Genomic DNA, 26431 nt, shown 5'->3' with positions numbered 1-26431 from the left:
GAGCATTAAGGTCATAACTTTTTTTTTTAATGATTGGCAGCTGAACTAATCTGTTGTCAATCTTCTTTTTTTCTTCTTCTCCCCAAAGCCCCCCAGTACATAGTTGTATATTCTAGTTGTAGGTCCTTCTGGCTCTGCTATGTGGGACGCCACCTCAGCATGGCTTGATAGGTGGTGTGAGGTCCGTGCCCAGGATCCTAACTGGCGAAACCCTAAGCCACCAAAGTGGAGCGCGCAAACTTAACCACTAGACCACAGGGCCAGCCCCTGAGGTCATTACATTTTAACAACGATCATGAAAGCTATATAATGCTATTTCCATATTGCAGATGATTAAATTTAATAAATATAAGTTATTTTTTCTATTACAATAGGCACTACTTTTGAGTACGGCTACTTGTTTGGCACTGTGCTAAGTAACTTACATGCATTACATCATTTAATCCTCAAAACAAACTTACAAAATAGGCAATTATCATTATTAACAATTATTATCTCCATCATAAAGATGAGGAAACTAAGGCTTAGACATGTCATGAAACTTGCTTAGCATCACATGGCTATTAAGCAGTAGAGCTGAGATTCAAACCTAGGCCATCGGACTCTAAAGCATATCATCTATTTATTACACGAAGCATAGTTTCTATTAATTTGAGACAATAACTGTATAATTTCTTCCACCAGGAAGAAATGTCATTCATGAGTCTCATTCACAATTGCAGAATGTAAAGTGTGTACGAGAAGAGCCTTTCCAGAGCACAGCTGCCTTCTCAGGGTCTAGAACTAGACGGGACCCTTTGCTAAAGGATCAGCGCACCCACTGCTTTGTGCTACAGCCTCTCTCAAAGTCTCTCTCGTCAAAGCCCCTGCGCACGCCCTCCTTCCCTGGGGCCCTCCTTCCCATACATCTGCTATCAGTCTCAGTCTAAACGCTACTTCCTCAAAGACGTAACCCAACTTATAGCAGGTTCTACATTATTCTCTCTCATACTGTAGTACTCTGTTCATTGCTATTATAATAATACATTTACTGGGTACATTTTATAATATGACTCTTTTATTCATCCTAGTGTACCCTATGACTGAGACACAATAAGTATTCAATAATGATTTTCCAATGAATAAACAAAACTTATTTGGAGAATGTACCTACTCTTAACTTCTTAGTTCAGATGTACCTCTCCACCTAAAATCTCCAGGGCAAGAAAAAACTTGTGGAGATCACAGATATGTTCTTTATCTTTATTATGGTGATGAATTCATTGGTCAAAAGCTATTAAGTTGTATACTTTAAATATGTGCAATTTGTTGCACATCATTATACTTCAATAAAGCTGTTTTAAAGAAGAAATCAAGACAACATGAAGATTTTTCTCAAACAAACAAAAGCTGGCTGAAGTTACGACTAGCAGACCTGCACTACAAAGTACGTGAAAGGAAGTCATTCAGGCAAAAGGAAAATGCAACAGATGGATATGTACATTTACACAAAGGAATGAAAAGCACTAGAAATAGTGACTATGCTATAAATATGAAACATTTTTTATTTAAAAAGTTCCTTTTAAAGATAATCGACTGCTTAAAGCATAAATAACAACAGCCATTGTGAAGGTTACAACATGAGTGGAAGTAAAACATATGAGAACAATGGCACTGAAGACGGAGGGCAGGGAAAGAACGTAAACTCTTGTAAGGTTCTTGCAATAAGTGAAGTGATATCAGATTCTTTGAAAGCAGACTGTGATGAGCAAAGCGACGTATTCTCATCCCCAAGCTACCGCTATAAAAACAAAAAAAGCAGCAGAGCTAATCCAAGAGTGAATATAAAATGAAAAATTGCAAAAATAGTCAATACAAAAGAAGGCAGGAAGAGATTGTTTTTAACTGAACAAAGAACAGATGGGGTAAATAAAATAACTAGCAATATTTAACCCAAATCATATGTATGATCGCATTAAATGTTAATGCTCTAAACACTCCAAATTAAAACGGCAGAAATTAGATTGGATTTAAAAAGAAGTATGACCTAACTATAAGCTGCCTACTAAAAAATCAAAGGAAAAATAGATAAATCCATAATTGTGGTTGGAGAGGTCAAGCCTACTCTCTCAATATTTGATTAAACAAAGTAGATACAAAATTTGTAAGGGTATAGAACACTGGAACAACATTACATTATCAAACAACTTGACCTAGATGGTATTTTTAGAGCACGTGGCCCACCCAGCACACCAGAATAGACCTTCTTTCTAAGAACACACAGCATATGCACCAGATAACACATACTGTGGGCCTAAAAACAAGTCTCAATGAATTTAAAAGGATGTAAACTACACAGTGTATTCTCTGACCACAGGTAAATTAAACTATAAGTTTAAAAAAAGGAACACATATGGAAATCCCCAAGTATTTAGAAATTAAACACCACATCTTTAAATAGTCCATTGTTCAAAGAAAATATGACAAGAGAAATTAGTAGATTTGGGAAAATAGAATAACATAACACGTAAAAATACATATAACATTAAAATATGCTACAAATATTTACATATATAAATATAACATAAAAATTGGTACCTGCAGAGAAGTTTATAACACTAAATACTTAGAAAAGAAAAAAGGTTTAAATAAATGCTTTACATTTCCACATTAAGAAACAAAGAAAAGAAGAGCAAATTAAACACAAAGCAACCAGAAGAAAGGAAATAATAAAGAGCCAAAATCAATGAAATAGATGACTCAAAATTGACAGAAGAAAAATCAATGAAACTTAAAGCTATAAATAACAATAAAAATTATTAACCTTTAGGAAGACTGACCAAAAATAAAAAGAAGATACAAATTGCAGTATCAGGAATGAAAGAGAGAAGTTAGCTACTGATCCTATAGATACTAATGTAATAACAAGGAAACATTATTTATAATACTAAGAAAATATATTTAAAAATTTAGATGAAATAGACAAATTCCTGGAAACAAACCACCAAAGTTCACTCAAGAAGAAACAGATTAAATGCATGTCTATATATATATGTGTGTGTATATATATATATATATATATATATATATATATATATTTAAGTTCAATTCATTGTTAAAAACCTTCCTACAAAGAAAATGCTTGGTCCTAAAATTTCACAGGTGAAATCTACTAGAAAACAGAAGAAGAAGCAAGGCTTCTCAACTCATTTTAAGAGCGCATCATTACCCTGAATCCAAACCCAGACACATTACTTGGAGGAGGGAAGAGGAGGAACCTACAGAATGATATTCATAATAAACAAAGATCTAAAATTCTTAACACAATTTTAGCAAATTGGATCCCACAATGTATCAAAAGGGTAACACATCATAACCAAGTGGGGTTTATCTAAGAAATGCAACGTTGGTTTAACATTAAAAATCAAACAATGAAATTCAAGATACTAGCAGAATGGAGAATAAAAACTATCTGACCACCACAATAAATACAGAAAAATCATTTAACAAAATAGTATACCCTATCATGATTTTTTTTTAAAAAAGCTCAGCAAACGAGGAATAGAAAGGAACTGCTTCAACTTGATAAAGGGCATCTATGAAAAAGCTATAGCTAACAACACACTTCATGGTGAAAATTTGAATGCTTTCGCCCCAAGATCAAGTATAAGGCAAGGATGTCTGCTCTCACCATGCTTTTTAACATTGTTCTCAAGGTCCTAGACAGGTTGACAAGGCAGAAAAAGAAAGAAAATGCACGAGATTAGAAAAGAGGAAGTAAAATTATCTTTGTTCTTGCATGATGTGATCATCTACACAGAGAGCATCAACATGTTCACAAAAAAGCTTTTAGCAAAAACACAAAATTCAAGACTAATAAGTAAACATCAACTGCATTTCTATATACTAGCAACAAACAATTCAAATTTGAAATTTTAGTCATTTATAACACCAAAAACATAAAATCAATAAGGAACCATTCAACAAAAAATGGTCAAGACCTGTACACTAAAAAATACATAATACTGTTCAAAAATTAAGAAGATCTAAATAATGGGAAAGATATATCATGTTCATGGATCACACGACAATACTGTTAACAAGTCAATTCTCTCCAAATTGATCAACAGATTTAACACAATCCCAGTTGAAATCCAGTAGGCCTTTGCATAGAAATCAATAAACTTCTTCCATAATTTATATGGAAATTTTAAGGAAACAGCATTGCCAAAACAACTTTTAAAAAGAAGAGTAAGGGGCTGGCCCTGTGGTGTAGTGGTTAAGTTCGCACGCTCTGCTTCAGCGGCCAGGTGTTCGTGGGTTTGGATCCCAGGAGTGGACCTAGCACTGCTCATCAGGCCATGCTGTGGTGGTGTCTCACATAAAGTAGAGGAAGACTGGCACAGATGTTAGCTCAGCGACAATCTTCCTCAAGCTAAAAAAAGAGGAAGATTGGCAACAGATGTTAACTCAGTGCCAATCTTCCTCAATCAGTCAATCAGTCAATCAATCAATCAGAAGAGTAAAACTGCAAGACTCAAACTGCCTAATTCTAACACTTACTCTAAAGCAAAAGTACTAAAGACAGTGTGATAAATGCATAAGGTTGGATAGATATAGATCAATGTTAACAGAAGAGAGTACAGAAATCAACCCACATATATACAAGCAATTGGTTTTTGACAAAGGTTCAAGGTAATTCAATGGGAGAAAGTAGTCTTTTCAACAAATATGCTGGAACAATTAGACATGCAATTGCAAAATAAAGGGACTTTGACCTTTATATAGAACCACATACAAAAAGTAACTTGAAATGGAGCATAGACCCAAATGTAAGTGCTAAAACTATTAAAACTTCTGGAAGAAAACACAAGAGAAAATCTTAAACTTGGGTTAGGCAAAGATGTTTTAAATTAAACACAAAATGCAAAAATCACAAAAGAAAAACCCTGAAACTTGTATTTCATCTAATTTAAAAGTTTTGTCCTTCAAAAGATACTTGTAAGAAAGCATATCAGCGGGTACAGCGGCGAGGGTGACGGGAGGGACTGACTGTGAAGGGGCATGGGAGACTCGTTGAAGAAGATGATTTTTAAAAGATTTAAACAAAAATATACATAGAAAAAAGATTCTCCACTAAAAAATGAAAAGGCAGACCACAGACTGGGAGAAAATATTTACAAAACATATATATGATAAAGTGCTTGTATCTAGAACATGTTATTAAGAAGACAAAAAACCCGATTAAAAAACGCACAAAAGGGGCTGGCCCCGTGGCGAGTGGTTAAGTTCGCGCGCTCCGCTGCAGGCGGCCCATTGTTTCATTAGTTCGAATCCTGGGCACGGACATGGCACTGCTCATCAGACCACGCTGAGGCAGCATCCCACATGCCACAACTAGAAGAACCCACAACGAAGAATACACAACTATGTACCGGGGGGCTTTGGGGAGAAAAAGGAAAAAATAAAATCTTTAAAAAAAAAAAAAAAACGCACAAAAGATTTTAACAGATATTTCAATAATGAAGATATACAAATGGCAAATCAGCACAGGAAAAGACGTTCAATATATTATTCATTCAGGAAATTAAAATTAAACCTACATGATACCACTACAGTAAAATAAAAAAAGATTAACCATGCCACGTGTGGTGATATTAAATAACATCCTAGAAATGCAAAATGGAACAGGAAATTTGACAGTTTCTTATGAAGTTGAACATATCAAATGACACAGAAATTGCATTCCTAGGTATTTACCCAACATAACTGAAAATATATGTTCACACCAAGATTTGTACTGGAACATTCACAAGAATGTTTTTTGTTGTTGTTGCTGAGGAAGATTTGCCCTGAGCTAACATCTGCTGCCAATCTTCCTCTTTGTGTATGTCAGCTGCCACCACAGCATGGCCACTGACAGATAAGTGGTGTAGCTCCATGCCCGGGAACTGAACCTGGGCCACCAAAGTGGAGTGAGCTGAAATTAACCACTAGGCCACCAGGGCTAGCCCACAAGAGCTTTTTTCATAATAGCCCCAAACTGCAAAGAACCCAAATGTCTATCTATGAGTGATGGTATAAACACATTATGAAACATCCACACAATGGAGTAAAGCCATAAAAAGAAATAAACTACTGCTATCTGCAACAATATTGATGAATTTTAAAAGTATTATGCTAAGTGAAAGATGCAGAATACAAGTGACTATATACTGTGTTTGCAGATTATAGTTTTTAATATTTAAATACAGTTTTGTTCCAATGTCCTGGCTTTTTTCCTTCAGGGTCTCCGATTATACATATAGCGTTTTCTGTTTTCACTCTTGAAATGCTCACTCTGGGGTCATCCAGCCTTTGTGTTAAGAAGCTTGATTACCCTGAAGTTGCCATGCTGCCCAAGACTACGTGGAGAAGAACTGTTGGAACAGACAAATGCGGAGTCAGCTCCTGCGGCTCCAGTCGCCTCATCTGAGACTCTAGATACAAAAGTAAGCGTCTCAGACGTGGAGGCTGGTCACGTCTTTGGATTACGACTTCAGGTGCAGTGATATATTGGTTCAATAATTTATGAAATTAGCCTTGAAATATTATAAAAGTATATACTAAAAACATTGAGAGATGTATTTTGCCTTGAACTTGATAGGCTAATATGACTATTATAATGTATCCTTCTTAGCTTGGGAATTTCTGAAAAAGCTTTGGATAAAAGCAACAGAATTCTGATATAACCTATGTATTAATAAGTAAAAGTTAGCAAAGAAATTATCTTGTCAGACTCCTGACAATAAAGATATTTATATACATATAAATTTAGCAAAATTTTTAAAATCATCACTATGAATATGAAATGATACTTTTAATTTGAAAATCACCCAAATCACACCTCCATAAATTAGTAAGTAGAACTAGAATGCTGACTGCTGGCACTTCTGTCTTATGTGAATTTAAAATGAGATGATTTGGGTTCACTGAAGACAAAATCCCAGCCAAATAATGAGAATCTGAAATAAGTATGAGAGGATCTCAAGACTGGCATGAAAGTGAAAGTCATATGCAAGAAATAAAATGAATTTTATCAAAGTAATTAATATAGAGCGTACAAGGAGCTAAATATGGACAAGAGTAGTAAATAACTGAAAGTGTTAGGTTCATTTGTACTCACGAAAAGAACACACAAGAACATGAAGAACTTATCAGATGCATAACATTTCCACATAATAATTTTCCTTTATCCCCTGATGAATCTCCTAACTTCCAGGAGATTTCAGCCTGGAAAGAGATATACAGAGGTCCAATTTCTAGGCCTGAAAGAAATACTGCTATTGAGTAAGATTTGAGGGGAAGACTCCTGAGTAGAGATAGTCTAAACCAAATTAAATAATCCCACCACCTTGTTCAGTTTTCAGTTTACTACTTCTTTTCCCCGGAATATTTCTCTGCTTCTCATATAAATCTGGTAACACCTAAGCTACAAGAAGAGAGTGGTTTGGATATGTTAGCAGCAGTGTCATTGGTCACATTAGGGTGCTTTCATAATTAGTTCTCCAGATGCTCATTTACTGTCCACCAAAGGCTGCACTGAACTCATATTCATAACCTTGTTCTATTGAGCTCCAACCCTTGTACCAACCCTTGTACATTCTCTACTACAGCCAAGGGGCATTCCTTGCATCAACCCAGAAAAAAGAAAGAATCCATGGTACTCTGCTTAGGAACTAGTCGATGTCAAATCCAATGGCCATTTTTCAATTGTTATCTTGCAGGATTTACTATACTCTGTTATACTTCATATACTCTACTTACCTTCCAAGACATCTCTTGTGTGGTTCCTTCTGCCTAGGATCGGCCTAAGGCTTCCCTCATCACCAACATGTCTGACGTTGGTACCTTCAGGCACCATTCTTGGCCACTAATGTTCTAACTTTTCTCACACTGGATATTTCCTCACTTCCTTGGTTTTATCATTTATTTCGGTCTGTATCTCTGACCTAACTCTCCTACTTCTTTGATATCCCCACTGAGGACCTCAGACATAGGATGATCACCCCAGAACTCATTCCCCCTTCCTGTGTTTCCTGTCTTAAACAATCTAGTATCTACACAATTTCCCAAGCAGCAAATAGGACACTATGTGTTGTTTGTCTTTCCATTTAGTCGTTAAATCCTGGAAATTCTAGTACCTAAACATCACTAGAATTTGACTGCTTCTCATTAATATTGACACAATTAATGACCTTATCATTTCCATAATTCACTTCTCCTTGCAGTAGCCTCCCAAACAGTTTCCTTGCTTCCAATTCTGTCACCTCCAATCCAAGCCTCACGCTGCTACAAAGTAGTCTTTCTAAAACATTCGTACAGAAATCCTTCCGTGATGCTCCAGTGCCTTCAGGATAAAACCTAAATTACCTGGGAGAGAAGACCTGTCCTAATGACTCTAATTACCTGTTCAGACTCTCATGGCTTTCCTCTGCAGGGCTTCATGCATCATCCACACTGGCCACGTGGGGGAGAACTGGCATGTTCCTGCACATTCTACACATTCTATTTCCCCTGTGCAGAAATGTCTTCCTTCTCATCCTTACTCATCTAACTTAAGTCTTAGTTTAGCAACCACTTCAAGAATTGTTTCCTACCCTGGCATTCTCCCCTTTCCTCTCTCTCTTCCTTCTGGACTGATTCAAGTGCCCATTCTCTGTATCCCATGGCAACCAGTATTATCATAGCAATAACGACACTATAAAGTATATGCATATTCTCTTGTCTAGCTCCCCAATTAGACACTCATCTTCTAAAAGAAAGTACCATGCTTTTACTATTTCTGCATCCTTCGAGCTTCAGCTCAGAGTAGTTGCTCATTAAATATTTAATAGGCAAATGGACTATAATGGAGTGGGTTCTAAAGTTAATACATAAATTATCAACTATAATAAAAATCATTCCTGAAAATTCCTTAGGAAGGGACTACACTGGAGACCCAACATACTATGTCTCAATATACGTTAGCCCGGAAGAGTTTTCTTCCACCACTGAAATAATAGAGGTTTTTTTAGATGAACACCTGTAGTTATAATGCACTTAATGACAAAGTTTTATAAAAACTATGTATTTTTTGCTTTTTTAAAGACTGGCCCTGAGCTAACAAATCTGTTGCCAATCTTTCTTTCTTCTTCTTCTTCTCAAAGCCCCCAGTACATAGTTGTACATTATAGTTGTAGGTCCTTGTAGTTCTGCTGTGTGGGATGCTGCCTCAGCATGGCTTGATGAGAGATGCTAGGTCCACGCCCAGGATCCGAACCGGCAAAACCCTGGGCCACAGAAGCGGAGTGTGCAAACTTAACCACTCAACCAGCGGGCCAGCCCCCAAAACTACGTATTTTTAAGTGCCAGAATTTACATCTCATGAAACTCTAAGGATGGCAAGTAGGAACTGACGTGGAGTAAAAAAACAGTAAATTTATCTCTCTCATCTTGAGGTCACTTTTTGAATACACTCACCAAGAAGAACGGCAAATCCCCATATTCTTTCTTTCATTTATTCTACCTATCTATCTGTCTGTCTATCTATCTGTCTGTCTATGCATGCTCTCTCTTGCTGAGCGTATTTCTTTGAATTCATCTAAGTTGTATGCAATTATGATGTGACTCCATTATACTGATGTGCCTATAAGCAGCCACTGTTGATTTTTCACAACCAGTATTTCTCTCACAATCATCTTCCATCAAAATTATTTACTGCTGTCAAAAATACTGGCAAACACAGGGATAATAACAAGCATGGCCGTGAGCATGCTAAACTCCTGTGCATTCTATTAGGCTGAAAAAAATCCCAGATGTTCACAAAAATGTGAAGAAAGTATAAGAAAAGGAATGTCTTAACTATTATATTTCAAGATAAACATTCCAGAGTATAGGCTAAAAGGATGCTACTGCTAATTAAAAATCAACAGACAATAAGTAGGAATTGCATAAAAATTGGGCTAGTTCTAACTACTTCAAGGGGCCTGGTAAAGAATCCTATCTCAGGGTGGAGGTGGATGCACAGAGATTTGAGGCTGCTGCCATTGGGTGAGCAGCAGCAGTTCTCCACAGGTTCCTTTCAACAGGCCGGTACCCTCCTGCTAACGTCTCCTGGACACCAGGCAGACACGCCCCACTGGGTAACTCACAGTGTGTCTGCAAGTCTTGGAGTGGACTGTTAGGGTGAGTTTATAGCTTTCCTTATTTTCCTTCTCTCTATTTCAATCTTATTTCAAAAACAGAAGTACTCCGTTTAGTATTTTTTCTACAGCAATTGACTTTTCAGCATTTCTAGGAAGCATCTCTGGGCACAATAAACGGCGTGGTGACCCTAAAGCAAAGCCAGAATTAAAGAAGTCGCCATAAGGACACATTGAACATAGATTCCCTCCCCAGAGATGATACATTGAAGAAGGGAGATGATTCCATTAAGTTACAAGAACCAAATAACTATTTGTATTTGTAAAGTACGTTTAAAAGGTATTTAAAAGTACATTTGATAACCTAAAAGAATTAAAAATTGGAGGAGTTACATATACAAAACTTTCACTTTCACTAAAATTGTGTAAATATAAATAAGTAAATTTTCGTTTTGCTATGTATGCATTGCAATGATATAATTACTATCCATGCACTTTAAAATTATCTATCACATACAGAATCAGTTCACCTGCTTCAATATATTAAATAATTTAGTCTTTATCTATAACATTCCCAAAACAGAAATTCTGAAAAAAGAGAAGAAATGTCAAATGAGAAATAATGTAGGAGTCTCAATAATAAAGAAAACCATCTGGCTTGTCTGAAAAGCTGCTTTTGTGTGTAAAACTTTTTCAATAATCATCAATTAATTAATCTCAGAAGCACTCTAGGTTGAGAATAAAAGTGCTCCCTCTAGGGAGTGTCCCTTCATCCCACCACTCAAAATGCTTCTCTCTCCTGGGAAGTGCCATGGCCCTTAACCTGCACTTGTGATCCACGTGATAGTGAACACTTTACACGTAGTCTCAGTTTTGTACCGTATCTTTCTCACTAGACTATACACTCTTTGAGAGTAAGATCTAGGTTTAATTCAGATTTATATGTCCCACAATATCTACCAGAGTGCTGTGCACAAAACCTCATTAAATATGTATCTTATAAATACAGTCAAAGATACTTCCTTCTGAAAAAACCTTTTTGACTTTTTTCCAAAATAATCTATATAGTTAGTACACTATTTTCTAATTTTCTTCCTACTTCTCAGCAATTTCTAGTTAATCACTTTTGCTAACTTCTTTTCTCCCTGAGGAAATGTGTTTATCCATTGACTTATTTATTCATTCAAATTATCCAATAAACATTATGTCAAATTCCTACTTGTGTCAGGTCGTGTGTCAGGTACTAGGGTTATACCAGCGAAAAGCCCGTTAGGAAGCTCCGAGTCTAGCGGGAAGACAGACAAGCAAACAGACAATTATAAAACAATGTGATAAGTGTTATAATAGATGTAAATACATGACGCTGTGTACGAGTATTTATCCAATTTAAGAGTGCTCCAGTTTAAGAGCGTATCTCCAAGTTTTGGTGTGCAGTTTATCATTTTCCCTATATTATTCTCTCCCCAGGCCATCCAGCCAGCCAGCCATCTGTCTACCTGCCTACTGTCCTTCCCTCAATTTTTTAAATAAAGTATATTTACGATAAAAAATACAAAAACTGCTCAAGAATACATATGTGAAAAATAAGTCTTCCTCCCACATTGTCCCCAGCCAAAGGTAAGCACTAACGTCCAGTGCATAATTCCAGAGATATTCCATGTATATACAAATATTATATAAATATAGTCCTATTTTCTTTTAATACAATGATGGCATGCTTTATACTCTGCACCTTGTTTTTGTCACTTCATAATATGTCTTAGAAATTGTTCTGAATCAGTCCATACTGGGCTGCCTCATTCTTTTTAACAGATATAAAGTATTCCACTACATGAATACAACACAATTTATTTAAGTAGTCTCCTTATTGAATGCTCATTTAAGGTACTACAATGCTACAATGAATATATTTATCCAAAAATCATTCTGTGGTATATTTGTGAGTATGTCTGTAGGATAAATTCCTGGAAGTGAAGCTGTTCAGCCCAAGAATATGTGCATTTTTAATTTTGAGAGATACTAACATAGAGGTTTCATGAATTTAATTTCCCATAACATGGGAACTATCTACCTCCATAACTTAAATTATAACTTTTATGGGAATGGCTCCCAAATCTGTATCCACAGTTCTGATCCCTTATTTATTCTCTGTGATGTTTCCACATAAATATTTCCTTGGAAACTTAGGAAAAACCTTTCAAAATCAAATTTATAATCTTACTCTCAACACATTGTTCATAAGTTCACTCTTTAATTCTCCCTGATTCCAACCAAAATCCACTTTGATCCCTCTCTCTTTCTACCCACATCCAATTAATCGGTCACTAAGACATACCAATGCTATACAATTCCATGAGGTCCATGTTCTTTGTAATTTCTCAGACAATATCTGACGGCAAGGGCCCAGTTCTGAATGCCTGGGATACTGTTACCTAACGACTCAAGTTCTTCTTGCCTGTGCTCACCCACACCCCACAGTGAGTCTGCTCACATCCTCCTCTCTGCCTGTAATACCTTCTCAAATCAGTTCTCCTGCTGGAATCTCATTAAGCATTTAACGCCTACCCTAAAGGCTAGATCATTCATAAAGCTTTTCTTTTACAAATTTATTAGCAGTTAGGTCTTTCACTATACATTCTAATTTTTAATACACTGATAAGATAAATTATAAACTCCTTCATAGAAAAGATAATGTCTTAACACATTTTGATAAACCCACACTGCCTAGGCACTCAAAATGTGCCAACTAATACCAAAAGAATGAGTGAATTTTCACAATGAACTAATTCCTATTAGTCAGATAATTATAGGAGAAGATATTCTATACGGAATATTTAACTAATTTATTTAGTTTGGAAAATAAGACCATTTTAAGGTCTGTGAGATACAAGCCCCTATTTAATAATTAAATTTATTTCAGAAAGCCCGCAACGTAAAACATTTCCCGCTAACTATTCCAGTGAATTACAGTTTCCCCCCACATTGGTTTTGACCAAAATAGAGGGGAGAAAGGACAAGGAATAAACAAACAGGTGAAATGTACTACTAAACTAATGAAATTTCTCTTCAAAACTACAAGATCCCTTAACATCTCTTAACTATAGTCAAGGTTACTCTAACTACTATGTAGAAGAGAAAACTCAGTCACAATGTGCCTATAGACTATTATTCAACTGCGTTTAAAATAAATAAGTTTTTACAAGTTTCGCAAAAACTTGAGGAAGAACTTTGTAAAGCATCATAAGTCCTGTTTTTCTGGCTTTTGAAATTAAATATCATGATTTCAAAAATTATAATTGTGGTAAAATTTTTTTACATTTTAAAAAAATACAAGATAAAGGAGAATACGATTGCACTTTCCAATATATAAAAGTAGTTATAAAAAAGTTAATGACATTAAATTTCATTAGAAATTATTCAGCTCCCATCTACTCAATAGTAGAAAGTGCTATACAAATCCCTATCAAGAAGTAGAGACTGTTATGTTACAACTTACATTTTAAATAACTTTTTCAAAATAATGACAATACTACCATGCAAATGCAAGTGCTGGATTTACTTCTTGACTCACCTCTCCCCCATTAACATATTCCATCACAAAACACAAACGGTCTTTTGTCTGGAAGGAATATTTCAAGGACTTGAAATGAAAAAGAAAAAATGTTGTATTATAATTCCACATTCTTATAATGTAATGTACCAAAATAGAACACTTAGAAACAGTAAGCATGATTGATGAAATGAATTGTCATTGTTCCTTAAGAGTCTACTTACTCCTTAAGAGTGCTGAAGAGTTCATGAGAAACATAAAACAAATTCTGTTTAAATCAGTATTGGGTATTATTCGGGGAAAAATTAAAATTTTAAGTAAAATAAAATCAGTAATTGTGATGAGCACTTCTCAATATATTGTGCAATCTATTTGAAACTGTATTGATTCCCAAAGTTTTTATCCATGCAACCTTAAGGCAAGGGCCACAAATTACTCTCGTGGAAGTCTTAGGAATACAGTTATAGTAGTTATATTCAATTTCTAATATAGTTTCAACATCATTTTTTGCATACTGAGTGCATAACATGATCCGATCCAACAGAGTTGGTTCATGTAATTTTACAAATTATAAAGATATCAAAACTTTATAGGTATCTTATTACACCAGACAATAAACACACAACAATGTAACAAAGTAAGTCTAGGTATCTGGTGACACTTCGGAAAATTTCTACTTCAGATAATTCTAAATCTTTAAAAGCTTCCCCCTTTTTAAAAGTCTAGCTATCATTTTAATCCTAATACACTTCATCGGAACCAGGAACAAACAGAAATGTTGCATATTATGCCTCTATTACAAGCAATCTACGAACAGGACTAAAAAAAAATCATTCTTTCAAAACAACTCAGTCACAGTTTATACTTTGTCTAGTAAAGAAAACACATTGTGACTTATCCTATCTTTAATTTAATGTGTTCAGTATTCCCATATTTCTTAAAATACTCTATATCTAAAATAAGTCTCAATTTCTCTAAAAAATATTCAGCAAAGATTTCCGCCTTTCATATTTGAAGACAATGCTGCCTGATCATTTAAATATTCATCAGAAGCCAGTAAACAAAAGAAACATAAAATCCTTACATTTAATACTAAGAATATTTTTTAAGTCTACCATTTTCTCAGTGGTTTTCTTAAAATGCCAGAGGTGACTTATTTGCTCTATGGTGTTTTTTTTCTGTAAAGGCAGTGAATTCATGGGAGAAAAAGGAACTCTCACAATGTAATGGATGTATAATGAGAGGGATTACAAATGCATGCATATTGTAAACTTAATCCATACATTCCAATAATTTCAAGGAAACGTGAGTTATAGTGTTTCCACAAAGAAAATGGCATCCTAAAATGAACGTTATTTAAAACGTTATTTTTCATGGCTTACTTTCTGTAATAAAACTTCCTTAAATTTAAAATGTCATGATGATAACATCTGTCCTCTGGTCACTTACTGTTAAAAAGGGATGTCTAGTGTTCTTTAATACTCTGCTTTCAGTTAGAGTGTGTGCCACTTCATCCTACAAAAGAAAAGGCAAACCTTTAATATACGTACTAAGCACTAGCAATAGAAAATTTTCACTATTTTTCTAATACCAGAAGAGGTTAAACCCAGAGACAGAAAAATACTTCTTAAAACATAGTGACAAGCTCCCTTTATTGCTAAGCTTCTCCTGTACCAGAAAAAAAAAAGATGAAATTAATGATCTAAATCAAATGGCTGTAAGGTATACACTCATTTAAACTCAGTCATACTTAATCAAAGTACAGTAATAACGATACAAAAATCACCAAAAATATTCAGGGACACAGAAAAAAATAGTAAGCCTTTCTTCTTGAAGGGAAGGCCTTAGCAGCTAATATTTAGGCATGGAGTAGTTATTATTTCCATGTTGTAATACATTTTATTCAGGGGGATATAAAGAATATATTTCACTAAGGATCATAGAATTTGTATGTCTCCTATTTAAAAGAAAAATCAGTTATTGAAAAGGAAAACACAGAATACACATATAAGGTTTAATTCTAAATTATACATTTTAAAATAGAAACAGAGTATTAAAATTTTATCTTTTTGCTTGTGGCTTTTTAATGTGCTTCTTAACAAAAGAGGTCCCAAACTAGTCCAGGTGACAATTTTAAAATCTGGGTGTATGTCAAACCAAAAGTAAGAGCGTATTTCTTCAATTTTATACATAAATCTCATCTTGACATCAAAAGTAAACTAGGAGAGATTTTCTTCATCATACGGAAAACTGGAAAAATGTTTCATATTACAAAATATAACATCAACTTAAAGAAGAAAGGAAAGGAAGATAACTTGAAACTAACACAGCATCTGTGATCTCTGCTTCTAGCAAGATTCTAAACAAAGCTCTTGCTGGATCAATTTTTTAACACGTCAGCAAATCACAATTAGACTATCAGCGACAGTGGAGAGCAAAATATTAGGACACTGCATTATATTCATGATCTTCACAAAAGCATCAGACCTTAGTTAGACCTAGAAGATAAAGGAGAAACAGATCAAAGAAGCTAAGATCTAAAAGCCATTCCAAGAGGGTCTGACCAACTGTGCCTGAACAGAAAGTAAAGTGTCATTAACGACACCGCATTTAAACTAGTGAAACAAAGCAGTAGTCTGAAACCACTCCAGTCTCACTTGTTTAACAGGAGCCAGGCTTACAACATGAAAGCCCCTGTCATAGCATACTATAACTTCTAAATTAATTAGAATAATAGCAAACTTCTTAATACAAAATAAATCAGAAGCAGAAATGACATCATAACTTACTGATTTCTATACCCACAGGGCCCAGCATAATGATTAGCACAGAGTAGATGTTTAATAAATGTCTGTTGAACTGAACTGTTTATCATAGGAATGAATTCCAAGATGTCAAGTGTGTGGAAGTTCATTTACTCAATCAGTCATACCTTCAACAAATACGCAACAAGTAAATATATTCTGGGCATTGTTCTACGCACTGAAGACAGGGCATTGAACACCACAGATGCCCTCATGGAACTTTCATTCTAGGTCATCAGGTGGTGATCAGTGTTGATGGAAAAAACAAAGCACAGAAGAGGAGACACTGCAGTCTACGAGTATCATCTAATGAATATGAAATACATAACTAAGCATCAGGCAAGTGGCTGTTTTGTGATATACAGGACCAAATTCTTTCATTAAAAAACAAAATTCTTGATGTGCACTTACTAAATGCTAAGGATAGTGCAGATATAACAGGTTTAAAAAAAGACGACTCCTTTGCTCATGGAGTCACGGGCTAATAGAGAAGACACAACAAACAGGTAAATATCCAGTTTAATAAATAATTACCAATTCTGATAAGTAGCATTAAGAAAAACTGGGGGTGTCTACTGCTGCGAATGGGGAATGAAGGCAAAGCAGTGCTATTGGAAGAGGGTAAGTGGGCAATGTGATGGTATGGGAAGTGGGGGAATGCGAGGGCACGATTTGACTTGTATTTTCAAAAGTTTACTCAGGCTCCTCTGAGAAGGACAGCAAAAATAGGAAGGATCAACTAGGAGACAATAGCAGTACTCCAAGAGAGAAATGAGGGTGCCTTGGATTACTACGGTGGCAGCAGGAACAAGAAAAAAGGGGACAGTTTATTGTTGTTCTTTTTAAAGATTTTATTTTTCCTTTTTCTCCCCAAAGCCCCCTGGGACATAGTTGTGGGTCCTTCTAGTTGTGGCATGTGGGATGCTGCCTCAGCATGGCTTGACGAGCAGTGCCATGTCCACGCCCAGGATGTGAACCAGCGAAACGCTGGGCCACCGAAGCAGAGCGCAAACTTAACTTAACCACTGGCCACCAGGCCGGCCCAGGGACAGTCTTGAAATATCTTTGAGATATAAAATTAACAGTAATAATCTAAAAGTCACATGCCTCCAACATGAGGGTGAATTAAAAGAAACATTTCTTTACAGGCAGTCAGAAAGAGATTCACAGAAGATATAACATTTACCTGTTATGCTTTAGGATGTTAAGTGATTTCAGGCAGTAAACTAGGAAAAGACTCAAGAAAGGCAAGTATGAAACCTATCTGGAACTAGAAAATATATTGTAGTGCTTCAGAACATATTTCTGTGGGGTATTTCATTCCACCTTGCTAAAGCAAGCCCATCACATATGAAGTTATTTTTCTAAATCACTTTGTAAATTTCATGAAAGAAGATGAGTTTTCTTCTAAATTCTGTAATCTACCTACATTGAAGGAGCCAAGTAAAGGCGTATAGAGACAAATGCTAAAACATTTCTTTGTTATAAGAATGGAACCAGAATTAATAACATGTACATCTCTTTCATATATTAAAATACATTTTCTACTATATTTTACATATGACTAGATTAGAATTTTCCCCCTTAATGCATATTTAATGGTACTGTATTTCACATACTAATTAGTTTCTGCTATGAAGGTAAGGTATGCACAAGCTAAAAAGTAAACACAGATGCCAATAATTTTTAATCACAGTTAAAAGCCACGTCAAAACAAAAAGTTAAAAATAACAGTGATAAAACTTAGTGGCTAAAACAATATGATGCTTTTGTAAAAATCTATTCGTTGATCATGATTATAAATGAAGAGTGCTACAAATGCTTGGGTATATGATATAAGTACAATAATGTTTCATGAAAAAGCTTTTGAAGTACAGTTTCCTATATATTCATCCACGGTAAATACTAAGTAATGAATTCTTAAATCTAATTTCTTTGACAAAAGCAGTGTTAGGGCGAATGGTATTTCTTGAGGACATGAGGCAGAAGAATAGTCCTCCTCATATTTATTTTCCCAATCCTCTCCCTTTATCACTCCGCCTCTGCCACACATGGTCTAAACTTCTCCCTTCCTTTTTCCCAATCACTGTTTTGTGCAGACAGGTGGTGGTGGTGCGAGGAGGGGGTCACGGAAAGGAAGAGGAGGAAGGGAACATCTCTGCGCCATTATCAGGGACACTGAGGCCATCACCCCCTTTAATCTGCAGGAACGCAGCAGGTAGGTCTTATTATTCCCATTTTATCTGAGGAAACTGAGGTTCACAGAAGTTCAATCACTCAGGCTGCAGGTGGAAAAGTCAACACTGCTCCCACGCCCAAGTCCCACGCTAACGGTCGTTTCCACTTCACACAGAGCCTCCCCTCTTCCAGCAGCTTCGTGTCTACTCAGCTGCGTACTTTACCTCTGCTCATGTTATTTCCCCATCTTGAACACAGACTATCACGCCTGACTCTATCAGAAGCTAGCTGAAATGAAGGGACCTTGTGTCTAAAGCACTGTTTCATCTGTCCAGAGCAGTGAATGAGACCTAGAGGAGGAGAGGGGTGGGTGGGAACGGAGAGGAGGCAGGACAAATTCTCACCGTGCGCACTTATTCTAAATTAAACCACATGACGACCGGGGACCATTGTTTAGTTGTTCTCTGTCTTGACAAGTCAATGTTAGCAATCTATACTGTTTTTCCCCATAGGAAAAAGATGTCATACTTATCAAGCTCTAAATTTGGGGCTTCTGACTTCCCCTTCTTTTGAAAACTTGAGCACTGGCCCAGATGCAGACTTCTGACACTTCCCCCACTCTCCAGTTGTCACACTGTCTGCTCGCCGTTCCTCGATATCTATTTCTATTCTCTTTTTTGGAGGTTTTTTTCACATTAATGGAGAAAACGAAAGCGCAATTGTTCTCTTTTGTCTGTGAACACTACATCGCCTTTCTGAGTGTTGTGATCTGATGCTCTGTTCTTGATGCTCCTGTGCCAAACACCACTTGAGCGGAGGGCTACAGGAACTCCTTTGACCTCCCACACTATAATCACTTCAGAACCTAATCTTTCTCAAATTGCAGAGTATGTTGCTTGTCTAGGTTGTCCTGCACTACATTCCCTTCTTTGCTTCTGCCCCTTTCAATTCCCAATACTGGAATGAGTCAATCTCTACTTTCTCACCTCTATATTCCACATCTAAAGGAAAAAAACCACATAAACTAGCACCATTGCAATTCCCTCTCCAATCTCCGCTGAATCTTCTCAGGATTCTTTCACCCATCCCTACTGAAGTCACTCCTCTACTCCGCAGCATGGTTGTTCAGGAGCTCTCCCAGGCCCCCGCCATGCCTAGCACGTATGCTGAAATGTACCAACAACCCTGCAAGGTTCTCTCAGCCAGCTAAGCTACTGAGCTGGGATTGAAGCCCAGGTCCATTTGACTTTCAAGTCCAGGAACTTTTCATTAAGTTGTCTCTCTTTAGCTCAACCTCACTCCTTCACACTTTCAAAATGTGATCTTACTTCCTACTCAGAATAGAAGTCATTAACAACATTTGACACATTTGATCACTCTTTCCCCCTGAAAACATCTTCTTCTCCTTATTTCCAGGAGATCACAAACTCTTCATTTTCCTCCTCTTTATTGGTCACCTTTTCTCAGTCTTTTTGCTGGTTCCTTATCTCTGAAGACTGTTTCTAGGAGTGTCCCCTGGGCTCAGTCCTCAGACCTCTTCTCTTCACTAGGTACCCTCATGCCCTTGGTGACTTTATTCAGACTATGACTCTAAATACAGTCTACACGGTGATGGACTTCCAAATTTACTGCACCTCAAATCCAGACCTCTCTAAACTCCAGAAATGCTTATTTGACACAGATGTTTAACAGATAACTTAAACTTGGCTGTCTAACAGAAATATCAAATTTGACATGTCCAAAATCTAGGTTCTAATCTGCCATCAAAAGCTTGTTTCACCCCCCAACAACCGAAAATCATCCCCATTGCAGTGAATGGCAACACTCCTTCCAGATGCTAAGGCCAAAAATCTGGCAATTATCCTCAACTCCTTTCTTTCTCCCATACCCTACATTCAGTCTGTTAGGCAATCCTGTTGGCTCTTCATCAAACACACCCAGGATCTGATTATGTTTTACCACCTCCACTGCTACTATCCCTGGTGCAAGCCACTATCATCAACTATCTGGATTATTGCAAGTAACTCCCAGCAAGCTCCCTGCTTCCAACCCACAGTCTATTCTCAACACTGCTGCCAAAGTGATGCTATTAAAATATGAAAACCAGACCATGTTACGATTGGCTTCCCACTTCATTTAGAGTAAAAACCACTATCGTTACAATATCTACAAGTACCTAAACAACCCTACACTATTCTTACTCTACACAAGCCATGACAGACTCCTAGCCATTCTAAGAACATGCTAACGATGCTGCTTCCTCATGCCTTTTCAACTAGGATTCCTTCTATCTGGAATATTCTTCCTCTCAAATACCTGAATGGCTTGCTTCTTCATCTCCTTCAAATGTTCACTGAAGTTTCACCTTCTCAGTGAGGCCTTCCATGATTATTCTATTTAAAATTGCAAAAATCACAAAAACCACTACCACCACTATTCCTTATTGGCCTGCCCAACTTCATTTTTCTCCATAGTATGTAACAGTTTCTCTCATACTGTATGATTTACTCATTTATTATGTGTATTGTTTACTGTCCGTCTCTTAACTAGAATATAATTTCCTATAGGGGAGGAATTTTGTCAGTTTTATTCATTCACAATAGTCCCAGTGCCTAGAGTAGTACCTAGCAAATAACGAAGTGTTCAATATTTATTTATTGAAAGAATGAGTGAATGAATCAGTAAGTAAGAAGTAAATGAGAACCTCAGCATATGTTCAAGAGTGACAGACGCTTCACAAACTGCAAGAAGCAACTCTAGAACACAAACCAATGAAATCACACCTCCAACAGCACAATGGCAGCTGATGAAGGCACAGCAGACCAAAGCCAACACGTTCATCATAGGCCTCCCACAGTACATCACAGTCATTTACACAATGTTTAGTACAGAGATTCAGGAGCATCTGCAAGAATGGATTGATGAAGCTGGCAGATGACATTAAGAGCTTCTGGTGAGGGTCCAGCAGCAATAACTTAGGAGTCCAAGGAGACAGAGATGTTAGCGGTCAAGTCAAAGCACAGGGTTGATATTTTAATAGGCACATGTGCAGGAAAGAATTAACTCAGTAGGCCTGGGTTGCTCAAACCCTGCACGTTCACAAGAAAAGTCAGACTTCAGGATTGGCCCTTGGCCAGCTCTTGGGAACTGAGCTCTGATCCCTTGGAAGAGTGTTTTTGTATGCCAGAGATCCTGGGCCACATGATACTGGTTTGACTAGATAGTTCATGCAGACAACAGGAAGAATGACGAAGACTGTGCCTGACTTTGCTCAGGGTTGCTAGAATCTGAGATGCAAAGGGAAGCCGTAAAGGTGCTTCCTGCCTACATGTCTGACCAGTAATAAAAATCCTCGACACCAAGATTGAGGTGAGCTTCCTAGATTGACAACACTTTGCACATGTTGTCACACACTGTTGCTGGGAGAATTCAGTGCATCCATGCAACTGCACTGGGAGAGGACACCTGGAAGGCTTCTCCTGGGTTCCGACTCATATACCTTTCCTTTTGCTGATTTTAATCTGTAGCTTTCGCCGTAATAAACCATAACCACGAGTACAAAAGCTTTTCTGAATCCTGTGAGTTGTAACGAAATATTGAGCCTGAGAGTGGTCTTAGGGACCACTGACACAGTTAACATCAGAAGTGGGATTTGTTAGGGGTGACATCAGCAAGCTGGAGGGCTCAACTTCCCCCCAAAAACAATAAATAAACAACTACAAACTGACAAAAATAGCTTTCAGAAAGCTCCAGACTACAAGGAAATCAGCCGAAAGCAATGAAGCAGCAGAAACCATGCAGAGTTAGAAAACTGAATGTGGCTGCATAGAAAGTGTAAGCAACATTTCACCTATGACATGCCATCTCCCAGTTCAGAGCAGCTAGGCCTAAGAGGGATCCCTTCACAGGGATTTCAGTCCATGGGGAAAATCAGAGCAGGAGAACCCCAACAAGTGTCATCACTGCCATGGATGTTTGCAGCCTTTGCTACCAGGACCCCCGGGGTCTTCACTAACACTGGAGCTGCCTAAAGTCTCCTCCACTACATCTCCTCTCTGGGGCTGCAGCTGTCACTGTGATGGGACCTGCCCCCAGGGACCCCAGTCGTTGCTGTGCCAGCTCTCCAGGATGTGAATGTCACAATCACAAGCCTTGCCATCCCCAGGGCTGAGCTGCTGCTGCTCTGGGTCCTAAGCCGGCCTCTGACCAGCCAGACAGGGGTAGCAGTGCTGTTCGGCGCCCTGCGCTCTGTGTCCCAAGCTGGGCTCTAAGCTGCCATAAGCAGGGCCGTGCTGCTGATGCTCTGTGCCCCACCTCCAGCACCTGGGCACAGTTCTGACGTGCCATAAATGGGGCTGCACTGTGCTGTTCTGTACACCACTGCCGGGCCCCAAGTTGTAGCTTTGACCAGTCATAACTGGGGCTGAGCGCCCACTGCTCTGCACCCCACCCCTGGGTCCTAAATTGGGGCTTTGACCTGCCACAACCTGAGCCACGCTGCTGCTGTTCTGCACCCTGCCCCTGGGGTCCCAACACAAGGCTTCAGTGGGCCATCAAGGGTAGTGCTGCCACTGTTCTGCAACTGCCCCTGGGTCCTCAACTGTGGCTCTGACCTGCCATCTCCGGGCTGCAATGCTGCAACTCTGCATCCTGTGCTTGGGATTCTACGTCCTGGCTTTGACCTGCCATTACTGAGGCCACCCTGTGCTGCTTGGTGCCCCGCCCTCAGGGTCCCAAGTCCTTTGACCCACCATCACTGGGGTGGCACTGAGGCTGCTCTGCACCCCAGCACAGGCTCCTAAGTCACAGCTTTGGTCCATCATCACACAGACCACACCACTGCTGCTCTGTGTCCTGCCCCTGGGTCCTACGTCAGAGCTTTTACCTGCCATCGCCAGACTGCACTGCTGCAGCTCTGTGACCTGCCTCCAGAGTTCTAAGTTGTGGCTTTGACCCGCCACCACTGGGGCCAATAGGATGCTGTTCTGTGACTGTTCCCTGGGTCCTAAGTTATGGCTTTGATCTTCCATCACCAAAGCCAAGATGCTAAAGTTATGCAACTGAACCCTGGGGCCAGAGTTGGGTATTTGATTGATCATCCACAAGGTGTGCACTACTGCACCCTGTCCACAGATCTCAAGCAGCCACTGAACCCTGTCATCCCAGGGATCCTGCTGGTGCTGCCTCCCCCTCCACACTAAGGCCCGAGTCACTGTGGTGATCTCCAGAGATCCACATCCCAGTTCCTCGAGAGATGTGCACACACCTGCACTGCAGAGACCAGCACCAGCACTGCAGCAAGTGCACCTGTGCCCAGGACCCAGGTGCTGTGGTAGTGCTGTGTGCACCAGATTCCAGGACACTGGCTCCACTGACACTCTGAGTGCCAGCACACCACACCTGGCACCAAGAGGGGTTCCTTTGGGTAGAAATTCCTCCCAAAGGCAAAAGAGAACAGGAGGACTCCAGCAGCCTTCACCTCCGAGGACTCCAGCAGCCCCTAGCCACCACTGCCACCCACGAGACCTCTACAGGCTTGGCCACAGAGGACCCCGTAGTCTTTGCTGATGTTGACCTCAGCTGACAGAGCTGCATGGAGATGCCTTTGCTGTACCCTTCCAAGAACTACAGACACTGCACCCACCCAGCTGGCACACTCACAGTCACCTTCAGGTGAAGGTCCTTCTCCACCAAAGCCAGTCTGAAAAGGCTGGAAAAGGCTGAAAAAGGTGACTTCTCCCTCACACGTGCAGATATCAACATAAAGACACTACAAACATACAAAAAAGGAAACATGACACTACCAAAGGTACACAATAATTTTCCAGTAACTGACACCAAAGAAATGGATTTGAGAGTTACCTGAAAAAGAATTCAAAGTAATTAAGGAAGCTCAGGAAGATTCAAGAGAACAGAGAGACAACTAAATGAACTCAGAAAAACAATACATGAACAAAACAATAAGTTCAATAAAGAGACAGAAATCATAAAAAAGAACCAAATAGAAATGATGAAGCTAAAGAATACAAAGAATGCAATGAAAAATGCAATCGAGAGCTTCAACAGTAGGCTCAATCAAGCAGAAGAAAGAAGGTGCACAAAGACAGACCTCTTAAAATTATCTAGTCAGGGGAGAAAAAAGATGTAGGAATGAAAAGAGTGAAGAAAGCCTAAGTGAATTATGGGATACCACTAAGTGAAACAATGTTCACATTATGGGAATCCCAGAAGGAGAAGAAAGAGAGGAAGGGACAAAAAACTTATTAACAGAAATAATGGCTGAAAACTTCCCAAATTTGGAGAGATGTGGACATACAGGTACGCAAACCTCAAAGAATCCCAAACAGATTCAACCAAAAGAGATTTTTACTAAGACACATTATAATCAAGCTCTCAAAAACCTACGGCAAAGGGGAAATTTTGAAAGCAGCAAGAGAAAATATATTCATCACTTACAAGGGAACCCCAGTAAGACTATCAGCCACTTTCTCAGCAGAAGGCTTACGGCTATGAGAAAGTGGGATTACATATTCAAAATGCTCGAAGAAAAAACTGCCAACTTAGAATATGTTACTCAACAGAGCTGTCCTTCAAAAATGAAGGAGTGATAAAGACTTTCAGAGAAAAACAAAAGCTGAGGGAATTTATCACAACTAGACCCGCCTTACATGAGATGTAAGGTAAAATGAAAAGATGCTCATCAGTAACATGAAAATGTATGAACGTATAAAAGTCACTGGTGAAGGCAAGTATACAGTCAAATTCAAAACACTCTAAAACTGCAATGGTAGCATGTAAATCACTTTGACCTCTAGCATACAGGATAAAAGACCAAAGTGTTAAAAGTAACTTTAGCTACAATATTTTGTTAGTGGATACACAATATAAAAAGATGTAAATTGGGACATCAATAACATAAAGTGTTAGGGGAGGGGTAAATTAATGTGTAGGACCATTTTATGCCACTGAAGTTGCTATCCACTTAAAATAGACTGTTCTAACTGTACGATGTATTAGGAACATCATGGTAATCACAAAGCAAAAAACTCTGATACACAAATGATAAAGAGAAAAAAATCAAAGTATACCACTAAAAAATCAATTCACAAAGAAAGGAAGAAAGGAACTATAAAACAACTAGAAAGCAATTAACAAAACAGTGATAGTAGGTCTTTAATTATCAATAATTACTCTAAGTGTAAATGGTTTAAATTCTCCAATCAAAAGATACAGAGTGACTGAATGGATAAAAAAACAGGATCTAACTATAGGCTACCCAAAAGAGATTCACTTAAGCTTTAAGGAGAGTCATATGATGAAAGCAAAGGAATAGAAAAAGATATTCCATGCAAATGGAAACTCAAAAAGAGAAGGGGTAGCTATCCTTATAGCAGACAAATAGACTTCAAGTCAAAAGCTGTAACAAGAGACAAAGAAGGTCATAATATAATGATAAAGGGGTCAGTTCATCAAGAGGATAAAACAATTGTAAATATGTATGCACCCAGTATCAGAGCACCCAAATGTATTAAACAATTATTAACAAATATAAAGGCTAAAATAGAATGCAGTACAATAATAGTGGGAGACTTCAATATCCCACTTTCAAAAATGGAGAGATTATCCAGATAGAAAATCAATATGAAAATAATGGACCTGAACTACACTTTAGACCAATGGACCTAACAGACATACAAAACATTCCATCCAACAGCATCACAATGCACATTCTTATCAAGCACACATGGAACATTCTC

General features: G+C 38.0%; 1 protein-coding gene across 4 annotated transcripts in view; it reads right to left on the bottom strand.

Annotated features, from left to right (window-relative positions):
• Window positions 1–26431, bottom strand: part of AKT3 (AKT serine/threonine kinase 3) — a 327384-nt gene that overhangs the window by 96379 nt on the left and 204574 nt on the right. For all 4 annotated transcript variants that reach the window (XM_023632779.2, XM_023632783.2, XM_070255721.1 and 1 more), the window contains 2 exons: window positions 15142–15207; window positions 13714–13782 (listed from right to left, as the gene is read on the bottom strand). In XM_023632779.2, coding sequence (XP_023488547.1) covers window positions 13714–13782; window positions 15142–15207 — 135 coding nt within the window. The remainder of the gene's footprint in view (window positions 1–13713; window positions 13783–15141; window positions 15208–26431) is intronic.

The sequence above is a fragment of the Equus caballus genome, chromosome 30, assembly GCF_041296265.1.
Source record: "Equus caballus isolate H_3958 breed thoroughbred chromosome 30, TB-T2T, whole genome shotgun sequence".
Lineage (NCBI taxonomy): Eukaryota > Metazoa > Chordata > Mammalia > Perissodactyla > Equidae > Equus > Equus caballus.
This window is presented reverse-complemented; position numbering and strand designations above follow the sequence as displayed.